The 22,491-nt window shown below is 43.1% G+C and overlaps 1 protein-coding gene across 6 annotated transcripts in view; it reads right to left on the reverse strand.

Annotated features, from left to right (window-relative positions):
- Positions 1-22,491, reverse strand: part of dnc (phosphodiesterase dunce) — a 546,492-nt gene that overhangs the window by 143,193 nt on the left and 380,808 nt on the right. For 2 of the 6 annotated variants that reach the window (XM_090374493.1, XM_090374491.1), the window contains exon 1: positions 7,364-7,658. The exons of the other annotated variants lie outside the window; for them this stretch is intronic. In XM_090374493.1, the coding sequence (XP_090230619.1) occupies positions 7,364-7,557 (194 nt within the window). In that variant the 5' untranslated portion in view covers positions 7,558-7,658. Of the gene's footprint in view, positions 1-7,363; positions 7,659-22,491 lie in introns of those variants that run through there. 6 annotated transcript variants of the gene reach the window in all.

Here is a 22,491-nt window from a genome sequence, read left to right on the forward strand (position 1 = left end):
GCAGCCGCATTCGACAACATATTCATCCCAGCTCTAATAGTTATTCTCAGGGACTACTTCCTCATTATGGGAAATGTCCTCCATTTTTTAACGAACATCGTTTTGCGCAGACAAATCACAATAACAAACGGAAATGTGTGAGCTACGTACTAAGTCATACCACAAGGCGGCGTATTGTCCACCACACTCTTTGCCATAGTCCTCGAACCGTTCTTAGCTCAAAACAGGAAGCAATCCATCACATATGCAGACGATATGAAATTTTTTATAACCTCAGAAGACCAGAAATCTGCCAGCTACTGCAACCGAGTGGCCAAAGCCAAAATAAAAGAACTACAAAAATACCTCGACTCTATGGGGCTACACCTAAATGAAGACAAGACTGCGCAAATGACCTTCACAAATAAAATAAATACAAACAAAATAAGAATATACGTGAACGACATTCTTGTCCAAAAGGTTCAGTCACACCTTGATCTTGGACTCAAGTGGGCGAAGGACTGAACTTCTTTCCGCACTATGCTTACATCCGTAGGAAAACATAAGCGGCGCTCTGGACAACCAGGCAGGAGTTCACCGGTATTAGAAACCCCAGTCTAATGATTCAGTATATCAATAGATGTGTTATCCCTGTTCCTACGGATGTAGGAACAGGGATAACATATGCAGACACGTTACAAATCCGGTCTTCAGCTCCCGAAAGCACCATCAAAAGGCTTTTCTAGGAATAAAACACTGACTCTTCAGATGGCTGAACAGAATTTCAGCTAAGTCTTTTACCATCTCAAGACTAAGAATATATAAATTCATACACCGACCATTGAATAAAATTTAAAATGACTACAATCTTTACATAAAAAAAAAAAAAAAAAAATATTTACAATAAACTATTACGGAATGCTAAAAACTGTAATAAAAGATCATTTACAATAAAATTTGCTAAAATATAAAACATTAAAAGTGCTAAAAAATTGAAGCTTTCTGGAGCTCCCTTCTTCAACAGTGATATGACTTCCTGCAACATCTCCTTAAGTAGCAGGCTCACGGTACCTCCACACGTGGTATTTCTCCACGTGGTTCAATCGGCACATGGTCAGAACTGGAAGCGGAAATGTCTCGGGAACGTGGCAAAGAAAATCGTTCATCCGACCTTAATATAATTGTTTCAAAGATAGGATTAATACGTATACCTCTATCTCTATTGATGGTATTCCTACTGGTTTACGGATTAGTTCATCCAGTAGGAATACCATCAATAGAGATAGAGGTATACGTATTAATCCTATCTTTGAAACAATTATATTAAGGTCGGATGAACGATTTTCTTTGCCACGTTCCCGAGACATTTCCGCTTCCAGTTCTGACCATGTGCCGATTGAACCACGCGGAGAAATACCACGTGTGGAGGTACCGTGAGCCTGCTACTTAAGGAGATGTTGCAGGAAGTCATGTCACTGTTGAAGAAGGGAGCTCCCGAAAGCTTCAGGTTTTTAGCGCTTTTAACGTTTTATATTTTAGCAAATTTTATTGTAAATGATCTTTTATTACAGTTTTTAGCATTCCGTAATAGTTTATTGTAAATATTTTTTTTTTTTTTTTTTGTGTAAAGATTGTAGTCATTTTAAATTTTATTCAATGGTCGGTGTATGAATTCATATATTCTTAGACATGAGTTTTCCCGACCTCAGAGGCCTCTTTCAGGATACCATCTCAAGAGGTATACTCCAATGTAGAAGTCACTCCTTGGAGACAAACGATCACTACAAAGAATAAGATGACACTTGCTCGGATCTTAACGGGACGTATGGATTCACCGAAAGCCCGAGAGTGGACAGTAACACCCGGAGAAAAACAAAGACGAGTTCCGCTTTTACTCTGCATTATATTGTATTTTGTATACTGTTCTGCTGCGAATATCCGTGCTAATGTAAATATGGTGATGTTATGCCTTAAACGCAGCAGTATAAAATTTTACTCGTTTATTTATTAAGTAAAAGTGTTAAAAGCAGATTGCAAGTTATGAATTCTCATAATAATAAGTATTGCGTAAGGAGTGTTACATACAATGCAAAATTATTCTCTGTTGCAGAACAGAATACGTGTATCAACCCCCCCTCCCCCCAGTCAATGGCTGTAACCTGGAGAAACAAAGATAATAAATAAACTGCCGAATACGAAGCAGATTCAATAAGAAAAAATGCTTTTCCCTCCGTTTGTTCGGTGAAAACATCTTCGGGATGGAACGGGTCGAGATCAGTTTGGTGGAACACTCTCGTGACTCCGCTGAATTCCTGGGGGTGCGTGCGCAGTCTGGTTTACGGAAAAGGGGTGTTTCGGACATGCGAAGGCAGCGAGCAAAAGTTCGGTGCAGCCGGTCACAATGAATGCACACCCGACCCGCGTCATCCAAGGAGTTACAACTCAAGCGGGCTGGGCGATGTTGCGAGCACACGATTTGAAAACAGAAGTCGGCGGTCTTACAAGTATTTGCCCGAAGACCCCTCGTACTCTTTACATATATTTAATCCACCTCGTCGGGCGCTGGCGGGTGGGGGGGGGGGGACCATATCAAAGAGTTAAACTCCAGCGTGCATCGAAGCCACCATCTGATGACCTGTCCCACGGTCAGTTAATGAAATCTTTCAAAGAGCAACCCGGTTTAAGTCACAGTAGCATTCGTGAAAGATTTTTAAACGCAGTTGACAATTTTCTTTATTCACACCATTCGACGATTTTACCCAGGGTTCGATTGCCCTGGATTATTTCGATTGCCTTTTTTTTTTAAATGGAGGGCTAATGCGGGCCAATTATAGTTTTCTAGGGAGCACTCCGTCTCTAAAAGATGTTTTTAATGCAGGGGCACTGCCGCAAACCATTTCTTCTAGAAAGCCTTACGGATATTTCCTGGTCCATCCCTATTATCAGGGGAAAATGATTACCAACAATGGAAAGGGTGCGTTGTCTTTCTTGAAGACAATGGAAATGCTCTGAAAATTTGATGTAGTTGAAGTTGTTATTCAGCTGTGGAGAAATACCAGCAGAACCCCAAACTTCTAAATTTGTTCAAATTCTCCTGACATCCTTTTGAAGGAAGACCACAAGTGGCATTGAATGGAGCGTAGCGGGAATGGTGGAAGGTGGTTAACAAGATTGTCAATACATCAGTTAGAAGAAAAGTAAGAAGTAAGCTGGTCAGCTTTATGTTTCGCTAAGGTGGAAACAGAACCATCACAATTGGAAGATGGGCAAACGTTGCGACCAATACCTTTGGCAACAGACCAGAATGCTCCATTGCCGTTTGGACAAGAAACAAACTTTCTACTTTACCTGTTCAACGTGTACTTTCTATTGCTTAATAATTGATTTTCGTTGTTTGAAGCTTTGATGTTGGGAGAAAAATTGGAATACCTTGTTTCCCAACCTGCAGATTTGGAAACAAGCCAATTGCGACATGCAACATTCTTCTCTTGAACGGCCTTAGCATATTTAGAAAAGAATTTTGCATTCTTTTGTAATGCCAAACAACACGAGGTTGGGAATAGCCATGAGATAAAGGTTCCATTGGAGAAGAGACAATCAACAAGTTGTGATCTGAAGTGCCTAAAGGACCTCTCACTTCGAGCATGTACTTAGAAGGGTTGTGTTTGAGAAAAAGATCAAGCGTGTTGGCTGTATGATTAGGATTGTCTGGTGTTCTTGTAGGTAAATGAACAATCTGTGCAAGGTCATTGGTCCGTGTGACTAGAAAACGGAAGCCAGCTGGAGTTGTGAACATTAAAATCACCAACGAAAATTATCTCTCACTGTTAGGAAAGTTGGACTGGAGGAAGTCAAAGAGCTCCAAGTGATTAGTGGAGTTGGGAGAACGGTAGAGACAACAGATGAACTTGACACAATGAGGTAGAGAGATTTTAAGCCAGAGAAGATCAAAGAGAGGAGATTCCAAATTGCCAAATCTCTGACAGGGAATATCGGGACGGAGATAATCACAAGTACCACCTTTGACGCGAAAGGAATCATACAGCGAATAATTCGGACAACCGAGATGAGTTGTGGTTAAATCAACCGATAATTGACTTTCTGTCAGAAAATAGTATGTGGGGTTTTGCACACTGTAAGTGGAAAGGGGTGTCACCGACGTTGGAACTGACACTATGTACGTTTGTGATTGAGCGAAGAAGTGTTTGGGAGGTTTAGATCTTTTCGCAGATAAGCTTTTGCTCTATTAGTTTGGCAATTCATGATGTATTTTGTAGAAAGAAAAGGTGGGGAGGACACGTTGTATCAAGCAGTGAAATTTTTGGAAATGGCTTTTACACATTGCAAAGAATATACCCCTCTCCTTGACACAACGTGGCTTCCACAAAGACCCCCGCATACGGACACTACTCGGACTCCGTCCAGTCACTACGTGGCACAGTAGGGGCATGGAAATTATTCACTATCTGATCCGGATGCCTTCTAGAGAATTGCCAATAGCTGTGGTGCACTATTACCAATGGTCTGGTGGACTATGTAACCGTTTGCGAGAACCGTTTTAAAGTTGTGCTCTCGAAATCATGGATTTCACCACTTCAAGCCTCCAATAAGCAAAGTGGCGGTATTGCACTGGTTGAAGAGAGTCATCTACCACCCAGTATTGCCTCACAACACAAAGGGGCGGCATTCCTATGTATGGTGTTGTTACACCTTGATTTCTGCTTACATTCGTGGGTGGTCACTGCCATTTTGGTGCTGTATTTCAGGACTGTCGTATTAACACACAGATACAGACACGCACATAATTAATTACACAGTGAGTAAGTGAGGATTTTTTTTTTTTTCTGTAGGGCGTGTCCATGGGGAACTGCTGGTGATCAGTGAGATACATTTGGATCTTGCAGGTAAAGAGATTAAAAGTCTAACAAAGAATAGTTCAGAACGAACAAACTGATGAACTCGTGGGTGATTTGATGGCATCCAGGATTCACTGCAAGTCGACATTCAAAGTTTTCAAGGATTTTCTTGTTTGGACAATTCGCGTATTGTTGAAATATTCAACTCTGCTTGCAGGGCACATGCCTGAAGCAGAAGAGAGAGAGAGATTGGTGGATGTTGGCCTATATGGTTGTTTATGTAGCACTCTAGGGAGGACACTTCGGTCAGCAATCGCATCTTTCACCTTGGGAGAATTCATTCTGTTAGTCAATAGTGATTACGTTTTTTTCAATAATTTCAATTTTGACTTTCTGTGGTTATGTCCATATTAGCAGAGAGTATAGTTCTGGAGATGATGAACACAAGTCGTCCATTCATTCCTATTCACGCGGTGCTCAATACACACGAACTTCTAGAACAACCACACCGCGGAGGCGTATAAGGGATGGGTGCAGAAACACCTAACTTTGGATATTTTTTTTTGCACACACTATGTCCTCCAAATAGGAAGAACTGAGACGAATCAAAGGATTAAAAGATCGGAGGCAAGTTGAGCATCGCATTGCTCAAGTGCAGTCCACGGAATTGTAGTGATTGCTTCGAGACATCTGGGATGTCGGCGGATTGGTGGACCCGAAACGAGGTTCTGTTGTCTGTGGTAGGAAAATGTAGTTAGATGAAATCGGCACGTGATCAAATCGAGGGGGAATTGTTTCTGTTGCTGAATCGGGTGCTCGGTTGTGTGATGGTGGCCGAAGACCAAGACGGTTAATAAGACAGTTATTTCCTCGGAGCTGACGGTACCCTCTCAGATGCTGATTTAAATTCACTCAACGCAATCAGCCCTTCGAGCTTCGCTGTTTTCCTTTATTGTTTGTAAAAAAAAAAAAAAAATCACACTTTTTGGAATACCCGGCGAAAAGAGACCCGAAAACATCTCACCGAATAACGGTGGGATTCTTTCCACGAGGGTTATCATCCCAAAGATATAATCACATTCTCGTAATTAGTCGCGGTTCGCTCCTCGCGAAACACAGCGATCACACCGGCGCGTGCCTGAGGGAATCGGGGGAACATTCGCGAAACGCAATAAACAAAAAATAAATAAAATAAGTAAATAAAAGAGAAAAATGGAATTAATCCCAGCAGCGGCGAAAGATGAAGTTATTTCAACGCGCGCGCTCTTCCCCCGGGGACGAACACAAAGAGAAACGCCAGGGAGAGCCTCGCGTTCACATGCAAATTTGTGGCGAGCGTTTCTTTAGAACGCGCTGCAGTTTAATGAGAGCTGCCGATGAAAAGAAATAAATTGAGGAAGATGCGGAAGGGGAGGGAGGAAGAAGCGATGCCAGATGGTGTCCGCACGAGTCCCGATAGTGTGCGGCGTTTGCTTCGTAATTCTCGGAGGAAATGAATTCGCATTCGTCTGAAACAGTGCGGCGACACTCTGATGAGCTCCGAACAAGGCGAAACGTGGCAAATCAAACGAAGGTTACGAACGGACGCCCCTCTACTGGGGCGGGGGTGAAATCGAGATTAATAAACGGAGTTATCGCCCTGGTTATCGCGGTCCACCCCGGGCGGTGTTGTCTGATGCGCCGAGCATCGAGCAAACGAGTCGTGGAAAAGGCGATTGTCGGCCCGCGAGACATTAAACGCGGTTAAAAAAGAATCTCGCTGTTCGCACGGCGGAGGGGGAGTTTTAAGTTGCATTAAAGAGGGTCATAAGTGATGCGCGGAAGGGGGAAGGGCGAGGGGGGACTCTCGTTTCCCGACGACGCATCGACTGGTTATTATTCAAAAGCGGAATCCACACGTGCCACATCGAGCTCGACTGCCGTTCTTGACGTCCGTGTTGCCATGACAACCCCCGGAGTGCTTTTACGAACTTCGAAAATGGTTTTGAAGCAGTTTGTATCATCCCCATCACCTAGGATGAAAAAAAGAAAAACAACCTGAGAGAGAGAGAAAGAGGGAGAGCTACCACTTTAGTCTTATTTTGGGGGTTTTCATTTTTTGGGGCGAAGGAGGAGAGAAGGGCGGCTAAAAGGAGACACGCTCAGTTTTCCAGTGACGGCTCACACAGGGACGAACAGATCGTGGGAAGACACTTTTCGGAGAATTATCCGCAAAGGAAAGCAGTTAAAAGGAAAGATTTCAGTAAAAAGAAGACGCAGCTAAAAAAAAAAAAAAAAACATTTTTTTTTTCGGGGTTTCGGGGTTCGGTTGCTGGGGGTGGGGGAGGCAAAGTGCATTGCGCGGATAAAAGCAAACGAAAGAGCAAAATTAGCCCGATGATGCCTTGGTGGGTGTTCCCAGCAGCGCGGGTTTCACTCTTTGCGAGTTCGGTGGGGTGGGGTGGGCGAGGGTCAAGAAGAAAGAGTTCAACCTTCTTATAGGGTCTCTGTTGCGGGTTTGGGTGCAAATGAGAGAATCGGGGTCTTACCTGACGGACACTCTGTTCTGGTGCAGACGGGGATAGCGACAGGGCAGCGAGGAACGGGGTCCTGCAGCGAGGCTTCTGGATGCGTACGTGTGGTGGGAGGTGGCGCTGTCACGGTGGACGGTCACTGGATCCCGAGCCCTCCTCGGGCACACGAAGCGGAAGAACGAGAGCAAGATGACGGCTGAGGCGATCATCTTTAGTCACCATGTCCACGCGCACCACGAATGCACCCCCGCGGCACGTGATAGGCGAAGGGATCGACAGACCCCGGAGTCCACGCACACAGACGAGAAGCGCTCATCACACTCCGCCAGCCGACCCCCGTCTCTGTCTCTCTCTCCGTACCGTCTCCGACTGCTCGACGTGCAGGCGTCGCTGACGGTCATGCGCTCTCCATCCTCCATCACGCCGATCCGCGCTGTGACGACATCGTCTGCCAGCGCGAGCTTTTAAAGGTTACTCCCGAGCGCACGTTGGGCACCGTGTCCGAATATTGGCCGCCTTCGCGATGGTCACTCCGTAAGACCCCCGTGGGTTAGGGATGTGGACGCCACAGACAGAGTAATGGGAATGTCAACTTGTTCGTCATGGACCGAGGAATTCTGCACTTGGCCTTCGCACGTCGGCAACCCCTCTCGAGGAGAGAGGTCAAGGGCAAAACTGTTCCTTTTTTAGCAATAATTAATTTTCCATTTTATTTCTGATTTACTTTATTTCAAATCTTATTACACTTTTCTCGTTTTTAATTTTCGCTCGCTAGCAGGGGGTTTCCTTTCCGTTCCTTCTTTCGGGACTTTGAACTTCCTCCATCTTCTGATATTTCCGCTTTTAATAAACACTGATCGCAGACAGCGATGACGTAAAGTGCAATACGAAAGCGAATTCCAATAAATTGGTCTTGGAAAGAAGTTATTTCACTCTATTCGTCCACAAAAAGCGGGAACCACCGCGAGATGGCTCTGTGCCAGGAGGGTGTGATATTTGCAGACTGACGTTCCTCGTGGGATTACATGTAGAGAACATGCTGCTTCGACCCGGGAACTGTACAATAAAGATCTTATTTATATTTACAGAATTTTATTTTTAAACGGTTTGAAACAAATACGCAGTTTGATAAATTTATTTGTAGAAAGGCAGTCATTGTGCAACTGCCCACCAGAGATTCATCAGCTGACAACTGTTCTCTGGGCATTGCTTTCTGTACAGCTTTCTGTTATCTCTGCAGAATTTATCTGGACGGAGGGATGCGTAATTTGCTGAAGATCTCTTGGCAGTTGGTAGGAAGCTCAAAGAATTAGATTTGTCAGAGTTAGCCAGAGAGGGAGGGAGGGAGGGAGGCAAGAATCAGGGTGATCTCTTGTGACCTTCTTTGGTCCGGACAGTAGTGATAGTCCAGTTGGGGCATCAATTCGCCCCTTTATAAGCCTTGCTAAAGTGAGGGCATTTATTGAAATCATCAGATGTCTCCAGGAGGTGGTGTCCACATTTCCTTGGAAGCTCGATTTGGAAATAGTAAGAGGAGTTGCGCACCACCCTGTCTATCCATCTACGCAACCGGTATTCTAAACTTGTTTAGGTAGGAGACAGAAGCAGGTTCCACGTAATGCACTTCAGGACGTACTGGTAAATCAACGCTCACAGTTCTGCTTAGGTCTTCTTTCCCATCCTGAGAGCCCTCATCCCAGGTGAGGCCTAGCTCTCTTTGGGACGCTACCCTTTGCCCCCGTCTACACAGATTTCGATGCCATTTTTAACTCTTTATTCGATAATCGGTATTTCTGCCGATTTTGAAGGGTTCGGGTTCGGCCTAATTGTTTCGAGATATTTTTCTCGGTGTCGCTATCCGTCTCGAAGCGTGAAGATTTATATCATTCCGATAACACGCCATTCTGCAGTGGCTATCGTATCACAAATTGTCAAGTCAAAAAATATATTTTAAATACAAACTCGACGCTTTTTTCTACTCGCTATATCTAGAAATTGTAGAACCGTCTCCACTTTTGCCCCGCAAGCTCTAAATGGAAAGCTACCAATCAATTATGAAGTGATGTATCTTCAGTATCATTAAAAATTTATCATTAAATGTTTGAGCCCATTTCTAAGTGATCCTCTCCTAATAATTTTTAATAGCATATTAAAAGGAGAATTTTTTCCTCCAATATGGAATTTGTATTCTGTTAGACCACTCCCCAAAGTTTCCCAGACAACTGAAGCCAGGCACTTTAGACCCATCTCTCGTTCCTCGTGTCTATTGAAATTGCTTGAAAAAACAGTACTGAAAACACTTCAAAACAGATCAACAGTTAGTAATCTGATTATGACTACCAATGCCATCCTTGGATCATTTGAGGAGAAAGAAGAAATGGCAATCACATATCTTGATCTACAAGCTGCGTTCGATAGGGTTCACATCCCAGCCTTGCTCAAACTCCTTCGAAATTACTATCACATCACAGGCCCAGTAATGAAGTTTTTGACATCCCTTCTTCAGAATAGAATCATCCAAATGTACATAGGAAAGCAAAGTTATACAAGACAAATACAAGCAGGCGTTCCACAAGGAGGAGTCCTGTCTGTAATTCTTTTCATTGCTATCATCTACCCACTAATACACAATAGAACAGATATGATATCATATGCAGATGATTTAAAGATCTTCACAAAAATAAATTTGACCGATGAAGCCAAAAACGCCACAGTAACCATCAACAAGACCTTATCAGAAGTACAGCAGTACCTCAAGAATTTTGACCTGCAAGTGAACCCTGAGAAATCTGCCATCATGGTATTCTCTCTTAAACCCATACCAACCATAATTCAGCCTGCGATTGACGGAGTCCCGATCCCCTGCGTTGAAAAGCAAAGAGATCTGGGTGTAATCTTCGACAGAAAATTACGATTCCATCACCATATAGAAGAACTCTGTGCTAAATTCAACAAGAAACGGTGGGTTGCCAAGCAGCACTTGCTACACATTCACAACAGAAACCTGATAAAAATGTATATCAGGATGATGATTTTTGGAAGTGTACTGTATGGAGTAGAGTTGTGGGGCTCAGCTGCAGACACCACAATTAAACCATTAAAAGCCGCTGAATACTGGCTCCTGAAGTGAGCAACCTGGAAGTGTCATCTCCAACAACTTTGAGGACGTCCGCTAGGTGGCGAAGGTCAGTGAGTTACTGAATTATGTGCTCCTAAAAATACTCAAATACCTAGTTAACCTGAAAGGATCATAAATGAACTGCATATTGACAGAGAGCTTATGAGAAGTGGAATCTGGATATAGTGTCTACTAATGGAATCCTGAACAGGTAATATGTCTAATCTTGATTTTAAGCATTCATACTTCGTGTAATAGTTGAAAGGAACGGTTGGTTTATAGCGATTCAGTGCAGCGGAACATAGCAATATTCTGCTTAAGGCAATACGGCACTTAAGCTCTGAACAAGGTCAAGCGGTGACAAAGTTAGGGATTATCCCCCCCCCACCTGCATACTTCATCGGCTAGTCATCGAACGATAGAAGTGCCCTATCTTGTTGTACTAAAGACTACCTGCCTCGAAATTACTGAAATTCCAGCCCCCATTTGCATTTCAGAATGACAGATTTCAGCGCATCAGCCGTGCCGCTTACTTGCTGCATATGTCTGACCAATGATGACTTCATAATTAAATGCGTTACTTGTCACAAAAACTATTGCAATAAGCCTGATTGTACTTCTGTAGATATTAAGAAATTAAACAAAACTAGAAAACGCAAGTTTGAATGTAACGCCTGTAGGCAACAAACAGGGAAAAATAATGAAGAATTACCTAATGAAGTCATTTGTGAAGATTCATGCACAGAACAGATTAATGACCTTGAACAAGCAACAAAAGAAATCCTCTCGCAGACTGACCTTGGAAATGGCATCTTGGGCCATCCTGAAGGATCAATTTTTGAAACCTTGGGATGCGATATTTGCCCGGAAGACTGCGAGCACTCTGAAGGGGGTTTCGCTAGACAGAGGAGCAATCATAGCCCGGATGAAGAGAACCGTAAAGAATATGTCTCGCGTACGGAATTAAAGGATATCCTTGCAGACTGCATCAGCCCCTTTTCGATGCAGGCTGTGGAATACGCTGAAAACCTCGCGAGCAATTTCATCCCTGTACATAAAATGCTACAGGAACTGCAGGAAGAGAATTTTCTTCTCAAAGAACAAAACAGTAAAATATTGCACACCCTTAAACGACTGGAGGAAAAGCTAGGATGCTTTGAATCCGTCCTCGTTGCACAAGGTGGCTCAACGGCTCCCGTAACCGACGAAACTTGCTATGCGAGGCAGAGCTACCCAAAGAAAAGTAGAAGTGATATGCATGGATTGTACAGGAGGACAGAAAGCATTGAAAATCACAAACAGAAGACAAGAAAAGAATTGAATTCGGGGGAAAACATATCAGAAAGAATTGCAAAACTACAAGACAGCCAAATAATATGTGAATCTCAAGCCCAGCCGCGAACTGTCTGTTTGCAGCAGGACCTCGCAAGCAATAGCACCAAACCCAGTGAAACTTTAGGGGCAGCACAAGGAAATGGCTCCACACATTCCACTAGGAAAAGTCGAAACCAAAATAAAGAAGTCTCAGAAATATTAGGACAACAGGAATCAACTGAAATGATTGGAGCATGCATGTATTCCAAGAGTACGAACTCCAGAGTTACATCTTCCCCCTCAAATCATGTTCCTGCAAACCCACTCACTTATGCGCACATCACTATGCTACCTAAAAAGCATAACACTTTTGAGGGTAGAAAAACCCGCCCATCCCAAAATTTCATGCCTACTCTCGCCGAGGACAGCCGACGACGTAATCCAGTTCACAGAGAAAGTATTAACGTGTCTTCCTGTAACACACCTGAAACAAACAAACGGTTTTCTGAAATGTACAACATTACTTCCGTTGCAACCAGAGAGCAAATTTTTGTGTCAAGGCTGGGACCCACAACACAGCCCAGAAACATTAAAGCCATGTGTGAGGGCGAACATGGGATAACTGTGGAAGTAAAGCAGGTGAAAACACGACACCCAGCTTACTCCTCCTTTATAATCTCTTGTCCACCAGATAAAGCAACTCGCCTACAAGACGTAAGCGCCTGGCCAGTAGGTACCTTAGTCAAGCCCTACAGAGACAGATGGGCCAGACCACTGGTTAAAAATGATGCAAGGAATCGGGCTCAATAGCAATCAAGAAAACTACCCCCAGCTGGGAATGCAGAACATCACATCCACCTGTTTGCACAAAACGTGAGAAGCATCTCAAATAAGCTCCACACCCTACAAACGATGATGATGTACGAGGACCTGGATTTCATTTGCCTAATCGAAACCTGGTTGGGAAATGGAAAACAGTTAGATCGGCTAACTGCGGCAGCAAACTGCAAATGTGTGGGAACCGGAAGAACAGATAGGCGAGGAGGGGGAGTTATAATTTGCTATCAAAATAAATACCAGCCTATAAGAGAACGATAAACCAATTCAAAGAATTTTGAAGGGATTTGCGTTACCTTTTCAAAAGAGCACGTGAAAATACAGTTATGCATCATATACCTCCCACCTGAGCACACAAAGGAGACAAGAAACGAACTCTATGCTTGGCTTGCTGCAAATCTAAAGCCATCAGTCGACACAATAATAGCGGGAGATTTTAATTTGCCTCTTCCGAAACACAGGGAGGCCAAGAAAGAGCTGGATGCTACATTGGGTGCATTACACTTAACGCAGCTTCCGACACCAGTGACAAGGGGAATGCAGCAACTTGACCTGTTGTACCATAGTTCCTTAGACATAAGGCTAGCGCAAAACTGCATAAAATTTAAGTCGGACCACAATCCCATTGAAATAGAAGCAGCACTGAAGATGCATAAATACATGCAGGGTAAGCACATGAACTGGATAAAACAAAGTAAGTATCTTTTCTCCGTGAAGTATATTAATGCAGAGGTCATTCTCAGTCACCTGACTAGTTACAACTGGAATGACCTGCAAGAAAAGCCAGTAGACGAAGCTTTAGAAATGATCACTAAAAAGCTATACCAAACAGCATTGGAAGGAGCGGCAAAAGAAATCAAAATATCTGAGAGAACAAAAGAATGGTTCAACCCACAACTGAAAGCAAGTTTCCTCAGGAAGCAAAAACTGTATAGAAAATGGCAAAGAACGGGTCATCCTGCCGATCACATTCGTTATAAGAAAGAAAGAGCACATTTCATCAAAGCAAAATGACAGGCACACTGCAATGTTGTTCATAATAAACTAAAAAGAGCAAAAAGAATTACTAGCAATAGAAATAGCACAGAGAATATGACCGAATGCATTTTCAAGGAATGGGCTAATAACACTTTTAGTAACCTGCATGGACGGAATCAAATTGAGAACACTGATAATGGTAACAAAATTTTTGAATTCCTGAAAGATTTAACCAAGCGAAACCATTCGGCAATAGAGGAACCAACAAGACCTCCATTGAGTGAAATACAAATCACCAAAGAGAGCGTAATGAAAGCAATCAACGATCTGCCCAATAAGGCCACTGTTGGACCAGACAAATTTCCAATGTTCATCCTTAAGATAAGTAGCCCATTTATAATAGATCTATTACTGCACATCTATCAGGAAATCATTAGGTCAGGAGCTTTCCCGCAAGCCTGGAAAAATTACACTGTAACCCCAATACCAAAGATTAAACACCCAAAATTGGCTAAGGATTACAGACCAATTTCTGTCAGTTGCACCCTACAGAAGGTATTCGAAAAAGCACTGCTTCCCACCATCAATCAACACTGCTTCAGCCATAGACCACCACATTTGCACTCAGTTATTTCCGGTAGATCAACAATAACAAACTTACTGGAAACCCTTTTTCGCGTGCAGAAAGCACTAAATGAGAAAAAGCAAATCGATATTATTTTTTTGGATATCTCCGCAGCCTACGACAACGTCTCAATTCCAGCGCTCATTGCGATTTTGAAGAATTATTTTAATGTAAGAGGAAATTTGTTAACTATAATAACCAGCCTGCTAGAACATAGAAAACTTATTGTTAAGCACTAAAAGCTACAATCTTGCTTTACCATCTCGCGAGGAGTGCCACAAGGGGGAGTTCTTTCGGCTACTCTCTTCGCGGCCGCCCTGGAGCCGTTTCTTGCACGGTACTACAATTTTATAACATATGCTGACGATGTAAAATTCTTCATCACTTCCAAAGACCATGAATCAGCAGAAGGTATTTGTCAGATGGCAAATAGCACAAACAGAGAATTTGAGAGCTACCTGGATTCCATCGGGCTCCGTATTAATGCGCAGAAGTCTGCCCAAATGACCATAACTTGCAAGCAGAATAAAAATGACATCTCGATCTCTGTGAATGGGTCTAATGTGGTAAAAGTGCACTCTCACCTGGACCTGGGTCTTAAGTGGGATGACAGACGCACCTTTGCTCAACACTTCGCCCATATGAAGACAAAAATATTCGCCGCTTTATGGGCTACCAGACAGGAACTGGTAGGAATTAGGGATCCTCAGCTAGCGACCAAGTACATTTTAATGTGTGTCCTGCCAATTGCAATGTATGCCTCGCAAATCTGGTCTTCAGCTCCAGATTCACATTATAAGTCCGTCCTTGGGATCGAGTACTGGTTCTTGCGATGGCTTAACAGAGTTGCTGGCCACCCTTTTACTATCTCAAGGGCCATTCTCTACTCAAACCTTAACATCACACCCTGGATGCAGCGGACAATTAACAAGAACATACACACTCTCGCACAAATGCTCACAGGCAGAGTGGATGCTCCAGTCCTGGATAATATTCTAGTCAAACCGCGTGCCACTGCTAGACGTTGCGGAGAAGTAAATAATCCACTGCGTTCAGTCCTGAACAATCTTAGTAGCCTGCAAAGATTCTTCCCATCAAATGCAGCGAAAATATTTAACTCACTACACATAGATGCCGAAAAACTGTGTGAGGATGCGACATACCGGAAAGAGATCTTCCAGGATTCGTATAGACTTACCAAAATATGAATCGGCTGCAAAGTACCAAAGAGTTTAGAGTAAAAGAGAAACTTTCTGCTTTAAGAACAATAATAATTTGTTGACTGTAAAAATATGCCTTCTGTAACAGTTATGTTAATATGTAATTTATAGAGGAATTATTACTGAATTGTAAATATATGAGTTGTATAATGTATGTACAGAATCATTAATGTGTAAATACCGTATATATTAAACATAAAATGTGTATAAAATGTATTTCGGGACGAGACTACGTGTTCAGTATATGTAACCCACTGCACGTAGTATCTCGTACCCTGATGTGTACTTAGCACCCTCCTGGCACTTTGCCGTCCCGGGGTGGTTTCCTTATGGAAATAAACGGATAATAATAATAATAATAATAACCACAGCAGCGCACAACACCGATGGCCACGAGAGAAGACCGTAAAAATGATTGCCGGGAGAGTCTCAGCACCCAACGTTTGGGACACTGTGTGCTGGCGGATTGCCCAGCCAGGTCTCTGCTCCACTCTGAAGCTTCTTGCTCTTCTTAAGGGAGGAACCGATAAAGATCGGTTCCTCCCTTATCAGAAGCTCAACCTGGTTCAATCCCTGGATGCGGACTTGTTTAAAATCATAGATGATGAAAAGTATAGACGACTCATCCTAGATCTGCATGTGGTCTCCAGAACTACCAACTGATCTCAGATCGTTATGGCAGGGCAAGAAACTCTTAGAAAACTGGACTTGAGGAAAATCTTTTGTTATCACAATTTGTTATTTTGTATTAGTTTTCCTTTGAAGTCAATGTTATCTGCAATGTGTACTTTCTTTCTTTTTTTTTTTTTTTTTTTAATCTGCCTATAATTAATCTTTATAATCCCGGCGAGGTTATCTCTGCCGCTTGTTAACCCCTGCCATTTTGCCGTGAAGGGTATTGTAGGGTCGTGGTACCTGCGTGTACCGGTGAACTTTACAATAAAGATCTTATTTATTCTGGCCTAATATAATGGTTTGTTCTGGTGGTTGGCAAATTATATCAAATGTATGGACGCTTTTCGTTTGTTCAACTGATCGGGAACTGCAAGGACTGAATTCCCATGTGTATTGGGTTTGGTTGGATTCATTCTTCTAAGCTGTGTTTTGATTGCGAACCATGTTTTAAATTGACAACACGTGGAACTCCTAGAAATGATTCAGAGAGGTGAGGAGTACTAATCGATGGCGCCTCAGTAGCCAGGTGGGCAGGAGCAGCACATGTGTCTTGATTAGACCGGGGTTCGAGCCCGTCACCACCAAATACGGAGGAAGCGAAAAGGTTAGGGAATGACCACCGCATATCCCCGGAGAAATATGGCCTTAGTTGCTCCTGAAAACCAAATAATAAACAAACAACTAATTGATGTCTACATGATGTGTATAATATAATTAATCAGACAATGTATGATTTAGAAAATGTATAATGTAGACATTGTATAATTTGTAAAGACTGATTTGTATAAATTATAAATAGATAATTATGTATATAACGTATATTTGTATATAGGAATGTGCACCCCCTGGTTAATAGCTGTAAGCGGGTGTCTCTTAGGAGAAAATAAAGATAATAATAATAATAATGAAGAACTGCTTAATAATTGTTGACTGCAAGTGTTGAGGTGGGGGAGGCGAAGGCACCTGTTACAGGTGTATAAGGTCCTGAGGGGAATCAGTAAAATGAATGAGGGTGGTATATTTTCAGTGGTAGAAGACGGTAAACTAGGGGTCATAAATACACCATTTTGGGGAGTAACAGAAGGCTCAAACTTACGAAGTTTACTTTTCGGGCAGCGGTTCGCTGGAATGAATTGCCTACCGCAGTGGTCGAGGTATCCAGGTTTATAAATATCACATACTGCAAAGAAGGTCACACACATAAATAACAGAGAGGCATTGACTGATAAAACCTGAGCTTAGAGAAATCGTGGGACAATTTTGTCAAGCCATAAGTCTTCTAATTAAAAAAAAAAAAAAAATCTTTTGAGATCTCAGAGGAGATTAATATTTTTCAACCAAGCACGCTTCAGTAAGGATAGGGGAACAAAACCAATATTAGCCGGAATTATCGGATCAATAAAATGCTGAAATTCATAAAAATTATTACATATCTCTTCCAGAACATTCAAATTCTAACGCAGATTCTTTTAAGAGTAGACGTTTCAGGTGTGTGTGTGGTAATGAATGAGTGAAAATGTCCGGGTGTGAATGTGTGAATGAGTGAAAATGTCCGGGTTAACACCCGGACGTTTTCACTCATTCATTACCACAAATTCATTACCACACACACACACACACACACACACGCTCTAAGACAAGTTTCATCTCTGCTTTGCTCTCCTGCGCACGTCCACAGCTCCAGTTATCTCCAGGAACGAGCTGCAATTTTACGCGCACGCAGTTGCATCGGCATTGGCTTGGCAACTGGAACTGCAATACTCTTAACCCCCACAAGTCTGTCTTCAAAGGTGGAAGCAGTTTGGTCCCTTTATGTAAGCCTGCAAATGAAGAAACTGCGCTTTTCAACTACACCCTCGTACACTAAGAGGTACTCTGTCGGTGACATCCAATGCATTAGCAATACGTATAAGAAATGCGCGTGAGGTTTCTCAATCTTTTACTTAAATGCAAAGAACTTCTTGATTTTTTTTGTTTGGCTCAGCGATTTCGTCAGCACAATCATCGATTTTGACTATTTTTCTCTACTGCTTTGACAGGTGATCGGAAAGTTTGTCTCCTGAGAGGGCACTCGCTATTCAAATCTCAAGCGCTGGTGACTGATGCTCGTGAAACTTAGAACAACATTAAAATTTTTATGATTTTTTTTAGCATCCACAGTATACGAGTAAGGTTTTAGCAGTTCAAATGCACTACAAACTCCAAGCTTTCTCAGCGTCCCATCAGTGATTCAGAAAAGATGAAACTGCAACTATTTCTCTATCAGGACACATAAGACGATTGAAAGCAACCTTGTTTAGTTTGTTGGTAAAGGTTAACATCCTAAAGCTCCAAACTTGCTTTTCTGCTGTGTAACAGTTGGCTACAATCGTTTTCTTCAGTACCATCAAAAAAGCTTCCTGCATTTCATTTTAAAACAACTCCTTTGACCTTTTTGGGTGATGAACACATTACTCCTCTTCACCACCCAAAAGGAAGTCATCTGTTCACCACCCAATATCTCGTATTGGGCTTTGTTTTGCGTTGCAAATACAGAAATCCTAAAGCGGGTTTATTACAGAAATCGGAAATACTCAATCCTGGAAGTCCAAGTGGAACTTGTGGAATATCAGGCGCCACATGTTTGCGTGACAAGACACGAGCAACCAGTTCGTGGTTTTATTTTAGGGTTAAACGACTGGACATTGTAAGAGACACGGACAGATTCATTGTGGATGCTGTTTCAGCGAAGGGGATTCCGAACAACCCTTCAAACAAGTATAAAAACCCTTCTCGACGGATTTAAGTTTTCTGTTCAGCGTAGTGCTTGAAGGATGGATTCCAAACGGGAGAACCGAATTTCAGGCTGTAATACAAAAGATTTGTATTCATTGCGATTCTTCAGCCTGCATGCGCTCTTTCGAAGAATCCACAAGGTTTCAGAGCCTCCTGACAATTTTAAGAATGATTACGTACATCGAAACTGCCATTGCAAGAGAAAGTAACTCCCGGGTCCTACACGTGGTCACACTTCCAGATGGTTTAGGAGTCGATTAAGTAAAGTATTATTGGTAGAGGATGCTCCACTCCTTGAGGCGAATGGGTGAACTGACATTTGGAAGGATTCGTGGTCATTCCATTCAAAATGGAATGACCAGAAAGGAGAAGGAAGGAGCTCACTACTGGGGGGGGGGGGGTGAGTTACAGCTTCGCTTTTGATTGCGGTAGATGCGAGATCGCCAGACTCCAGGAACAGCGAGGAAGTTATTAATGAAGATGTTGAAGAGGAGTTGTGGCCAAGGGGAACGGCATTGAATTTCGGTGGTCGTTTTTCATGCCGTATTTCTGGTAGTAAATTTAAGCGTGTCCTCCGCAGCATCCTTTCTCAGCCATCCATTTTGAAACATCTCCGCTGCACCAATTCCCCGACAACAGCGTTCTCTGTCGTAGCCAACTGTTCCGACGATTGCCTTTCTCGCGCCAATCAATAACGAAGGGCCATTACTCCTATCCAGGACCAACAGTTCGTCGATTCTTCCAACGAGATGACGTAAGCCACACGCGACGCTTGTTCAGTCGAATGCTGCACGATCTCTCTGTACAGGGGTGTTCGTTGAATAAACTGATGATAATAATAATATTCTCTCGTACGAATCACTTCGAGCGGGTAGCGACAATCCAGAGATCACTGCTTCCAGGAGAGGCGCACGTCAGAGCCTGGGTTCGGCACCTTTGGATTCGTGATGCTCCTGTTTTATTAACGGAGATTGAATCGAGTTCAACCGGTGTGGCCCGATCACGCACTGGCACTGCGCTCAAAGACCCCACTCCACCCACTTTGACGAATGTTCTCGTCCGCGAGAGACGCGCGCGATGATATTACTACGGAACGCGACTTTAACTTTTCCTTCGTTCCATTCAGAGTTTGTTCCGTTGGTTTCGTCAACTGCGGGGGCCACAGTGCGAAAGAATTAACCCGCTACTGTGCCCTCCCAGTCGTAGTTCGTGCGAATACAAATTGTGTCGTATCCCATCGCCATGGGGAGCCCCTTTAATCGCTCAGAGGGCCACATTATCTGGCCGAACGTAAATGCGACAGTCTAAAATTTATTTCCAGAGAAATGTTAAAACAAGTGGAATTTTCAGTAAAAAATCGAAACGAAACTTTCATTTTGGGCTTAAATTTTGAGCGAATTGAAACGAGCGGCCGATCGTCGCCCCTCCCCCCTTTTAAAGACGAAAATTTCTTAGAAGATTCTTAAAGATTTCATCACGAAAAATCTTCCGCAGTTTAATCGACATTCGTTTTAAGGTGCTTTGAAAACTGCCCGCCGACCGGGATAGCCGGGTGGGTAAAGTGCCTGGCTGGCAATCCAAAGGTCGCGGGTTCGAATCCCGCCTCGGGCTTGGATCAGAGTAGAAAATGCAAAAACCTTGGGAGGTGCAATGTGGCCACAGAAGCCGATGCGCCAACAAATAACAAAAAAAAAAAAAAAAACACTGCCCACGGACAGACGCTCGTGTACCTCCAAACACAGAGCCCTTCCCTTGAGGTAAATAACGTTCGAATCTCAGTAAAAGCAATTAACAACCCTCCCAACAGAGGGAGTCTGTGATGCTTCCCTTGTTCGTGATCAAAATCTGCGTGGAAATCGTACACACGTTCAGCAAATTCTGGAACCGCTGCAACTCTCTAGCAAACCCCATTTAAACGTGAAACAGCAGTCACAAAACGACCCTCGTCGTACGTTCATGTCGTGCATCCAGCAATCAACCCCTCCCTCCAACCTCGGCTCGGTTACGCACCCTTTCTCACCCGCATCGTTCTTCGACAAAAATCCAAATCCTACACAAAAGGCTCTCCGGATTCGCTCCGCTTCATTTGACATTTCGTGGTGGAGCTCGTGATGCTATCTCGCGCTGGCATCACTTCGATTTTTTCAGACCAAACCTGGCGATGTACGGGAAGAACTTGAGAAGAGATTCCAGCGGGACATACCGTGAATGGAGAAGAGGGACCGAGGAAGATGGGACGAACTAGGTTGGGCGACTTTATTTGGTTTTCGATTCGGGACAATCCCACTGACCTCAGAAGACATTGGAATTTGAGTTTTTTGACTGATCCGATGAGAGTTTACACTTTTTAATTTGTGGTTCCTCTGTAGCGAACATTAAAACTCGATTCTCGATAAATCTGACATCGCATATTTACTTTTCTTCGGTTTCTGGGCAAACCCCCTGGCCTTGTGGATGCGAAGGGCTTTTAACAGAATCGTTCATTTCTTTTTGAAGAGTTGACGATTTTTCGGTGGTTGCCCGGGTGCCCCTTTTAGGTGAATGGCGCTGCTGCGCGCACAATTTTAATCTTCCGCAACTTCCCCCGAATCTTAGCGTGGTCACATCTTCACCGACGCCAGTTTATTGACCTCCTCAGCCACTTATTTGGCCATAATCCCAGAGACACCCCACCAGATCCTCTCGTTTTCTTTACTTTGAAACCGTAATTTCTCGAGGGTATTCCAGACGTCACACGCGCAATCTTTCCCCTTTCAGAGTGTATTTGGTACGTACAGATCTTCAACTCGGAGACCATTTTCTTCGGAGCGTTCATCTTATCTCGATGGGAGCTGAGATGAAAAAAAGTACAGCGCAGTAAACTCATATTTTTTGTTCAAGTTCTTTTATTCGTGCACTAATAATTCCTCGAATTATAACGATTTTGAATTTTTTAAAAGTTCGGTCTTTTTTTTTTTTTTTTCCATGTCTCGGGAGTGCTAGGCAGTCGCGTCTGTTCTGTTCGAGAACACTGCGCGCTTTCTAAACTTAAACCCACACCATTTCCGTCGAAAGTACAACGGGATTTTTTCCTTCCCGTGGAGAAGCAGATTAACTGTTTTCGGGAAATATTTCAGGGGTGTCTACGAGCGGCTGAGATTAGCTCCCCGAGCCACATGCACTCTCCAATTACTAGATGATGACCTCTGACATATTCGATGAACAGTTTACGATCTTTCTTGAACTTCTTTTCCAAATATTTTTCAAAATTTGCCTTAATTTATCTTACCCTCTGAGAAGAGCAAAGTATACCAATCCTTCTTCAAGAGGAGTGTTTCCATTTACAATGCGTTTCCTACAAGTTATTTCTTGTTAGGAATTTTTTCCCGGAATAAAGTGCGGTTCTGGGGGTCTTGGTCGGTTAAGCCTCGGGCTGTCATGCACTCCCGTACTCCATCCATCCATGTCCTCCTAGGTCTTTCTCTTCTCCTTCTTCCAGGAGGTATCCATTCCAGGATAGCCTTTGGATATCTGTTTTCTTGCATCCGTTTTACATGTCCATACCATGTTAGACGCTTTTCTCTGATGGTGTCAATAATAGTCTTTTTCACTTCCATTTTTT

This window comes from Mastigoproctus giganteus, chromosome 5 (assembly GCF_048544385.1).
Source record: "Mastigoproctus giganteus isolate SK-2022 chromosome 5, ASM4854438v1, whole genome shotgun sequence".
Lineage (NCBI taxonomy): Eukaryota > Metazoa > Arthropoda > Arachnida > Uropygi > Thelyphonidae > Mastigoproctus > Mastigoproctus giganteus.